At 44.5% G+C, this 9,342-nt stretch overlaps 1 protein-coding gene across 3 annotated transcripts; it reads left to right on the plus strand.

The window, feature by feature from the left end:
- The first annotated feature begins 739 nt into the window (after positions 1-739).
- Positions 740-7,937, plus strand: LOC114630965 (pyrethroid hydrolase Ces2a-like). Of its 3 annotated transcripts, none has more exons than XM_028779278.1 (12): positions 740-815; positions 1,355-1,559; positions 2,625-2,757; positions 3,408-3,541; positions 3,623-3,885; positions 4,979-5,073; positions 5,348-5,488; positions 5,608-5,688; positions 5,942-6,086; positions 6,482-6,619; positions 7,038-7,110; positions 7,533-7,937. In XM_028779278.1, exons 1-12 carry the CDS (start codon positions 740-742, stop codon positions 7,717-7,719), a joined length of 1,671 nt encoding a protein of 556 aa, XP_028635111.1. In that variant the 3' UTR covers positions 7,720-7,937. The 3 variants fall into 3 exon arrangements, with proteins under 3 accessions (XP_028635111.1, XP_028635110.1, XP_028635112.1); XM_028779277.1 differs by having other exon boundaries at positions 3,623-3,881; positions 4,975-5,073; XM_028779279.1 differs by lacking the exon at positions 4,979-5,073 and having other exon boundaries at positions 3,623-3,881.
- The last annotated feature ends 1,405 nt before the right edge of the window (positions 7,938-9,342 follow it).

Below are 9,342 nucleotides of genomic sequence, written 5' to 3' on the forward strand. Positions count from 1 at the left end.
AATGGTGGGAAAGGGTAAAATGTTTGTCAATGGGCAAGTGACGGTGAAGTTGATGTAAACAGGAGCTGGGGGTGTGAGTAGCCACATTGGAGGTGGAGGTAGAAGTGTCAGCATTTCAGTGTCTTTCAGTGAAGCTACCATGACCAAACTGGGGACCAGGAGAGGAAGGGGTGTTGTGTCTGCAATCCTAAAGTCATCATAAGGGACAAGAGCCTCCAGAGTGGACTCATTACTCTATGAGTGTTGTGAGCACAGAGGACTCTTGAAGGTAAAAGACACATTCAAGCTCCTGCCCTTGTTCTTCTCTTTATGTTGGCATCACAACTATATACCTTTTGACAGGAGCCCCATGGCTTCTCCTGTTACAGCTTTTTGTTCCCTAATTTTACACCAGCACTTATATTGAGTTGGTGATTAAAGGAGCCAGGGATCATGATTCCATATTCGAGGTCAGGGATCCGGGCATTCCAGAAGGACTTCAGATGCCATGCTGTGTCTGTCCAGAAGGCCAGGGAAAGCAGAAATTGCCGAAATGGCTTTGCCCTACCTGCTGTCTACTGACTTCCTGTGGCTTCTACCTTATCAAATCTTACAATGAGAACTTCGCCACACCCAACCAAATGTCCACACCTACACCCATAAAGGTACAAATTCCTGCCTGGGCAAGGCAGATCTGTTCTGTTTCATGCTGTGAGAATCTCATCTTGCAGCAGCACAGCTTTAGACCTGAGATTCAACCATGCCATTGGCTACACTCCCTGGTTGGCTGTACTTTGCAGCCTATGGGCTCCTGCTTCTCCTCCAGCATATGCATGGTGAGACTATCTAAATGAAAACAGGAGACTTGGGTCAGAGCTGCCCCAATTCTGTAGAATCAGAGGTTGAGCTTGTGGGATGGAAGGCAACAGGGAGGCAAAAGGAGCTGGAGGAGAATGACACATGACAGCATGAGGATTGTGTACTTTCTAATGTCCCACCAGGACACACAGGGGTCAGAGATGTCTGATATTAGCACATACTGAGGAGGCAACAGGGACAGAAAAACAAGAAGGACATGTCTCTCCTCTATCTGTGGTTGTGGCTAGAAATACTGCTGAACTTGGATAATGATAATAAGTCCTTCATAATGCCAAGTGGCTCTTAGCCTGTCACTTTTTTGGCTAGGTACGTGACCTGTCAGTTTGCAAGAGGGTCAGTGGACAAGGTTTCTGTCTCTAGGCAATCCAGAAGCCCTCATTTCCACATTCTACTGCTGAACGGAGATGACCTAGCTTACCTTCCCCATGTACCATGGTGATGATGAGGTATAAATTCCCAAGTGTGGTATCAACTGATGGCATGTCTCCACTTACAGGCCAGGACTCAACCAGCCCCATCAGGAACACGCACATGGGTCAGGTGAAAGGCAGTTTTGTCCACATAAAAGACACTAAATATGGTATCCATGCCTTCCTGGGAATTCCCTTCGCAAAGCCTCCTGTAGGACCACTGCGCTTTGCACCTCCTGAAGAGCCTGAGCCATGGAGTGGTGTGAGAGATGGGACCTTACAGCCGGCCATGTAAGTTCTGGGACCTAGGGGTCTTCAGGCCTGTGCTCTAGGCCACAGTGAAGTGCTTCCTCCACCTCACCTCTATAACAGCTTTCTGCCTGTGCTGAGGGGCATCTCCAATGCATGTTTCTGACAAGTGTGCTAAGGATTACAGTAGAAAAACAGTGCGACCCTTCTGGATCAGAGCTTGGCATCTATAGGGACTTAGTTAAAGGTACTTCAGTAAGGAGCAGAGACTGAGCCCATTCTTTACCACCCCTGTGATGGTACCTTATTGGTACTTGGAGATGAACTGAAGAATGTCTCACTACCCTATGGAATGGTACTGTCTACTCAATTCTATCTTAGGTCCCTTTGTATTTCTGTGATAAAGAATCCTTACATGAGCAAATTAGTGAAGACAGATTTTATTATGGGTCACAATTCCAGGTTATAATCAACTATTGGTGAGAAACCACAGAGGCAGAAGTCTAAGAGAGCTTATTGCAGCCCATCCATAATGAGGAACAGAGTTTAAAGGACACATGCATACCTACTAACCTTCACTAACTGTCAATTCTTATACAATCCAGAAGGTCCCTTCCTAGGGTATGGTGCCTCCTACAATGGGCAGTTATTCCTATTGCAAAGGACACTATTAAGATAACTTTCCACTGGCATGCCAACCAGTCAACAGAGTCTAGACAGTCCCTCAGTATGATTCTTTCCCCTGGTGATTCCAGAGTGTGTCAAGCCAACAATCAAAACTAATGACCACATCAGGATTTAAATTGGACACACATAAGGATTGAATGTTGCAACAGAATGTCTATCATTTTCATAGAGGCTGAGAGAAGTCTCCATATAATAGCTACCAGAATATCACTATATATCTAGAGACCTCCCTGAAAAATCCAGCTCCATTTCCATTTGCACAGGACTGGTGGCCTTTACTGTGGTAGGGACTTTAGAGAAGAATCATAATAGCAGGCCACAGTGGAAAGCAGCAGCTGTTAGTGGCTAAGAGAAAATTCAGACTAAGATATATGTTTGACCACCACGTACATCAGACTTCCTGTCTTCCATTTTCACTAGGTGTCTGCAGACTGATATAATGAATTTAGAAGGTATGAAGGAGATGAAGTTGACCATGCTTCCTATGTCTGAGGACTGTCTGTATCTCAACATCTACACACCAGCTCATGCCCAGGAGGGTTCAAATCTGCCTGTGAGTGTCAGTCTATGGTCAACTGGGGAAGAGTTCATTGCTTTCTCTGGAAGATGAGAAGGGATAAAATAACTCTGAGCTCCACTATAGTTTAGACTCTTATTAGTAGTCTTATGTTTGGGGGTTCAAGAAAGTCATGTCATCCCATGGTGAGATACCTAAGCCTGTGTGTGTGTGACTCAGAGACCTGGCACCCTGAAAGGTAAGAGGGTCTAGGTATTTGATTAAACCAGGAATACTTTATCAACTGGGCAGACCCACTCAGGATCTGAATATTGACATTACCCAAATTTCTAGCACCAAGTTATCTGTTTGGCCATTTGTATCTGATGCCCATTCTGATTAGCAAAGAGGAAAGTCCCTTAGGAAGACCCTCCAGTTTTTGTTCTACTTAGATGGGTCTGAGAGTAACGGTGACTTTAATTTAGATCTAGAGTCTAATCCATGCTGAGATTTTCTGTTGGAGAAACCAGGAATACAAACATGTTCACAGGCCTAAGGCACCTCATCTGTGGCTCACTTCCTGAGATCCTGAGGAGATCTCTTTATAGGTTGACCTGCACAGAACTAAGCAGTTGATAACCTAGTGGGCAGTGTAGATGAGCTTGGGATGTGTGTGGGCCTCCTGGCATCTGAGTTGCTGTTTCCAGGTGATGGTATGGATCCATGGTGGTGCACTGGTTGGAGGATGGGCTTCCATGAATGATGCATCCACATTGGCAGCTACTGAGGAAATAATAATTGTCTCCATCCAATATCGCTTGGGTATCCTTGGCTTCTTCAGGTAAGCCTGTGACTGGGCTGGGTAATGGAGACTAAGTAGTACATGGGCAGCCATTCAATACCTCTTCCTGCTACTTCTCAGCACTGGAGACCAGCATGCCAGAGGCAACTGGGGATACCTGGACCAAGTGGCTGCTCTACACTGGGTGCAGAAAAATATCGCTTACTTTGGAGGCAACCCTGACAGGGTCACTATATTTGGAGTCTCAGCAGGAGGCACAAGTGTGTCTTCCCATGTTGTGTCCCCCATGTCCAAAGGACTCTTTCATGGAGCCATTATGCAGAGTGGAGTGGCCCTGCTGCCTGGCCTCATCTCTGACACTTCTGAGGTGGTCTATAAGGTAAGTGCCCTCAAGAATACTAGCCCCTAGAATGCTACCTCAGTCATTGCCTCTGGGTACCTGGTGCTCAGTTAAGTGAATTTTATATATGCTGAGCATGCTATATGACAGCAAATCTATCCAGTGGCTTCTGTCTTTGGCAAAAACACTTATGCATGGTTTCCCAGTTGGTTTCTTATCACTGTGATAAATACCATCGTTAAAAGCTCCTTCAGAAGGTACAGGTTTATTTTAGCTCACAGCTTATAATCTAAGTTGAAGTGAGGTATGTACTTAGGCATGTACCTGGAGGCCAGAACTGAATCAGAGGCCAAAGAGCAACTTGCTTACTGGCTTGTTACCCATGGCTTCCTCAGTTTGCTTTCTTACACAACCCAGAACACCTGCCATGGGTGGCACTGCCTACAGTGAAGAGGGCTCTTCTGCACCAATCATTTCTCAGGAAAATGCCCAAACTTGCCTATGGATCAATGAGATAGAGGCAATATTCTCAATTGAATTTCCTCTTTCCTGATGATCCTGGCTTGTGTTGAGTTGATAAAATGGAAATCTAACAGGAACACATGAATTGAAGGAAAGAGCCAGCTGGTAAAAGTGTTTGATGTGCAAGTGTGAGGTCCCAAGTTCAAACCCCCTGAATCCATACAAATCAGGTGATTTTTATATGTTTAAGAAAACCAAGTGCTCCTATGGAGTTACAGGAAACAAAAACAGAAGACTCCCTGGAACATCATAGGCCAGCTAAGCTGTTGTAGACAATTGTGAAAAAGGTATAGGGTGACATGTAACAGCTGAAATTGTTCTCTGACTTTTATAGACAAAATGTGCTTTCATACCTATGGTCATCCATGAGTAACACAAGCATGCACACACAAACACACCAAACCAACAAAAAATTAATATGTTGGGAAAATGTTCTTTCCCAGCAGTCGTCACCTCTGAGCGACAGAAAATGTGAAAACTTCTGCTTCCTCCATTCATACACAACAAACATTAGGATGTGGTATTCAGGAATAATGACATCTGCTAGAATCAAAGAAACTCTGGTCCCTGCTAGGAGGGATAAGCTAACCATTGTCTGTTCCATTTACAGACAGTAGCCAACCTATCTGGATGTGAGGCCCCAGACTCAGAAGCCATGATACACTGCCTTCGAGCAAAGAGTGAACAAGAGATACTGGCTATTAACCAGGTTGGGAGAATTGTGTGTGTTGGAGGACATGATGAACAGAATGTGGAATTGCCATTACTTACTACTCAAATGTCCTAACTCACCTCCATGTTTTGGTGCCCTTTCAGTACTGTGTGCAAAAAGAACAAGAAAAACTAATTGTAATGTCAAGTTCTTCCTAGAGTGTGCATAGAACCCTGGGATGAGATAGGATATAGGGAATTGCGGTGGATAGTCATGGACATTAGAATATTTATATGATTCATCTTCAGCACTGACCATCAATGCTGTGTAGGTCTTCAAGATGATCCCTGGAGTGGTGGATGGGAAGTTCTTACCCAAGCACCCTCAGGAGCTGTTGGCCTCTAAGGATTTTCATCCTGTCCCCAGCATCATTGGTGTCAACACAGATGAATGTGGCTGGGGAGTCCCCACGGTGAGATCTAGTTCTAAATCTCCAAGAACATAAACTCAAATGGTGGGTGGTATAAACTCAGAGATACCTTGATGTAGTTCCAAATTATCCAATACTTAAGACTGTCTTCTGCCCCCCAGATTATGGGCCTTTATCATATCATAGAGAAGATAACCAGAGAGACCCTGCCAGCTGATCTGAAGAGCACTGTAGCAAAGATGGTGAGAGAGACCTTGGCTCCTGTAGAGATAGAGAAGGTCCCCGTATATGTTCCTAGATGTCTCTTCCTTCTTCCTCCCCCTTCCTTCCCCAACCCCTCCTTCCCTCCCCCTTCTCTCTCCCTCCCTCCATCCCTGCCTTCTCCCCTCTCTCTCTGAGAGTTTGTATTTGTGTGTGTGTGTGTTTCTATGCAGGATCATTCAAAGCTTCTAACTTTACCCATAGACCCATTCTTCCTGATTTCTTCTGGTGTAGATGCTGCCTCCAGAATGTAGTGATCTGCTATTGGAAGAGTACATGGGGGACACTGAGGACGCAGAGACTCTCAAAGCACAGTTCAGAGAGATGCTGGAAGACTTCATGTTTGCGATCCCTGCCCTCCAAGTGGCACATTTCCAGCGTGAGTACATCAGAGACTAGAGCAAGGATAGGGAGTGCTCAGATCTGTGGGACCCAGGTCAACTCTGCAGTGTCCAGGCCAGGGCCATGTTTTGGTCAAGTCTCTGAGAGCAGGCAGCTTTCCCCCACTAAATCTTTATGTCTAGTGTAAAGGCTGGCATCCTATCCAGGGCTAGAAGAGAAAACACGTTAGTTATCCTCAGTGTCTTATCATCTACTCAGCTGGGAATGCCAGGAACTCTGTTTAACAAAGGATTCCTGTCTCCAGTGGTCCAGTCGGGATCTCACCACTCAACTGTGATTACAGATACCTGTAGAGCAAAGTTTCTTGTCACCAAAGGTCAGACAGAGAAGCTCCATATGAGAAGTCATGTCAACACGTGTCCTCCCTTCCAGGTTCCCAGGCTCCTGTGTACTTCTATGAGTTCTACCATCTGCTCAGCTTCATTAAGCATGTCAGGCCATTCTATCCGAAGGCAGACCATGGGGATGATGTTCTCTTTGTCTTCGGCTCCTATTTCTGCGGCATGAAATGTGAGTTTTATGGTTTGCTAGAGTTGAATGGAGCATCAGTTGGGTTACCAAGGGACTATTGAGCTCTCTATCCCTTTGAAGAAAATTAGAGTCTGGGAGGTGACAGGATCAAGTGTTTACCATATATGAGCTTTTAAAAAAAAGCAGCCTCCAAGCTCCCCATAAAGTTTCCTAGGGTTAGAATATGAACCCTTCCTAGTTTGGCTTGTACTAGAAGGAATGAGAGCATAGTGCTGTAGAAATGAACCTGAGAAACATCAAGTAGTGCTATGGATGGATCCTGGATGCGGAGTGGGAGGGAAGAGGGTATATACCAGGCCTAGGGTTCACCCTTGGGCTGTGGTTTCTGTAGGAGAGCATGAGTTGTCACCTGCATGAGGAGGCTCAGACTTGGACTCTTGTCTCCTTCTATCTATAGTTGACCTCACTGAGGAGGAGAAGCTGCTGAACAAGAGGGTGATGAAGTACTGGGCTAACTTTGCCCGAAATGGGTGAGAATGTACCCCGTCCTCAACCTCTTTATGGTCAAGTCTTCATCTAGGGTCCCAGTGTGGGTATGTTATACTAGTATACATGTGTCCTTAATTACATGATAGTCTTCAGCCAGGGCACACTGAGACAGATACCTTCTAGCTTTTAGTTACTGTTCATTCCACAGAGACTGGGTGGATGAGTTGCACTATTGTGGTACTGTTCTTTAGATTTTGCATCTGAGAGAGAAGCACAAAACTAGCCAGCTGCCCTTGTATCTCATAGAGTAGACACTGGTGGTGGCACTTATATCTATATCAGTACACCAGACCATCTCTCCCCTGAGGCCCTTAGTCTGATTATCTACTGCTTTCACAAAATATGAGCATCAGGCTTTGGGTGAGAGACCTTCACTCTTCCTTGTTGGCTGGCATATCCACAGGAACCCCAACAGTGAGGATCTACCCTACTGGCCTGTGTTGGATCAAGATGAGCAGTATCTGCAGCTGAACACTCAGCCTACTGTGGGCCAAGCCCTGAAGGCCAGAAGGCTGCAGTTCTGGACCAAGACTTTGCCCCAGAAGATCCAGGAGCTAAAGGGTTCTCAGGAGAACCATGCAGAGCTGTAGCATCCTGTGTCAGGAAAGGTGTGTGAGGTTGAAAGCAGATGGGGTAATTCTGAAGTTACCAAGTCCATTGATCTATAATCATTTGTTCCAATAAGAACATAAGCATTTCTAACCTCAGCATTTGCTCTTTCAGACATGTATGAAAACCACTCTGTGTGTTATTCCTTATCATTCTGGACAAACTTTCATTAGAGTCAATAAAAGCTCTCAAAACAGTGTGGATGTGTGAGCCCAAAGTACCCCTAACTTCTTTAAACCTTCACTGGACTAGGCTACTCTTTCCTTTGTTCCTTCCTTCCTTCCTTCCTTCCTTCCTTCCTTCCTTCCTTCCTTTTTTCTTTCCTTCCTTCCTTTCTTCCATTGTCATCTCCCCACCATCAGTCTCCTCTTCTCCAAGCCCCAGACTCTCTTCAAATATGTGGGTGCTTCAGGGACTGTAGACTGCAGAAGATTTACTACACCAAATCCTGTATTCTCTCTCCACAAGTTCACATTTTTCTCATATTTATAATTATCATTAGAAAATCTGCTTTCTCTAAGTATTTTTGCCTTCAGAATTCTGTATCTAAACAACATTGACTACAACTAGGACTTAGTATCTGTGGCCTCACATGTGTGGGGTTGAGACAGGAGGATAACATGAATCAGAGCAAGATAACAAGACCCACATCTCTAGAACAAACAAAATATCATAACCTCAGTAACTTAACTACAGTGACAAATGTACAGTCTTATAGATTGTGAAATTCAGGGTTGAGATGCCCACAGATTTGCTGTGAGGTGAGAAACATTTCTCTGGGAAATCAGTCTCAAGGATTACTTCTTGTGCCCTCTCTTGGTAGGATGTGCAAACAAGGCCGTTACAAGAAAAATATTAAGTCCTTGCTGACTTGAACTGGGGGCATGGAAGTCCTTCCTCTCAGTGATACTGACCATGTATGCTGTTTCCATTCTATATGCACAGTATTGGTTGACGTTCCTACTGCAAGATTGCCTCTGCTCACCAGCTCTGTATACACACATTAAACTGGGAAGAGACACTTAGAATATGCTCTATACTTTTAATAATTATCTCATTTGGGATATCTTGGGTGTGGATTTTTTTATGGTGTTAGGGTTGATCTTAGGACTTGTGCCCGTTAGGCAATGGTTCCACCCATGAACTATACACTCAGACTAGTGTGAATTGTTTACATGCAATTGAGTTATTCTATTTTAGGTGCATGGTTGATAAGCCATGAGTAAGTTCTATGCTTCCCTCAGGCCCTTTTCCTGCCATTCAGTATCTTAAACCATGCTTCAGAGTAAACATGACATTACTTTATCTTACTATCTTGGGACTTGTCTCAAATCCAATATAAATAGAATGTTTTGTGACTGTTAGGTCACTTCACATAATATTTTTTCCCTTTTATTGTATAACACCATTTAGGCATGCACACAACACATTTTATCCACTTACCCAGTCTATGAAAAACTGTTGTCCTTGTTCATTAGCACTTCTTTCTGGATACACGGTTTCTATATAGACCAGGAAGGAACTGAACACATGATCTCACTGTCTTGCCTTCCTAAGTGGTTGTATTACAGGATTATAGGGACACTCATCCCAGCTTTCGGTTT

The sequence above is a fragment of the Grammomys surdaster genome, unplaced genomic scaffold, assembly GCF_004785775.1.
Source record: "Grammomys surdaster isolate TR1022 unplaced genomic scaffold, NIH_TR_1.0 349, whole genome shotgun sequence".
NCBI lineage: Eukaryota > Metazoa > Chordata > Mammalia > Rodentia > Muridae > Grammomys > Grammomys surdaster.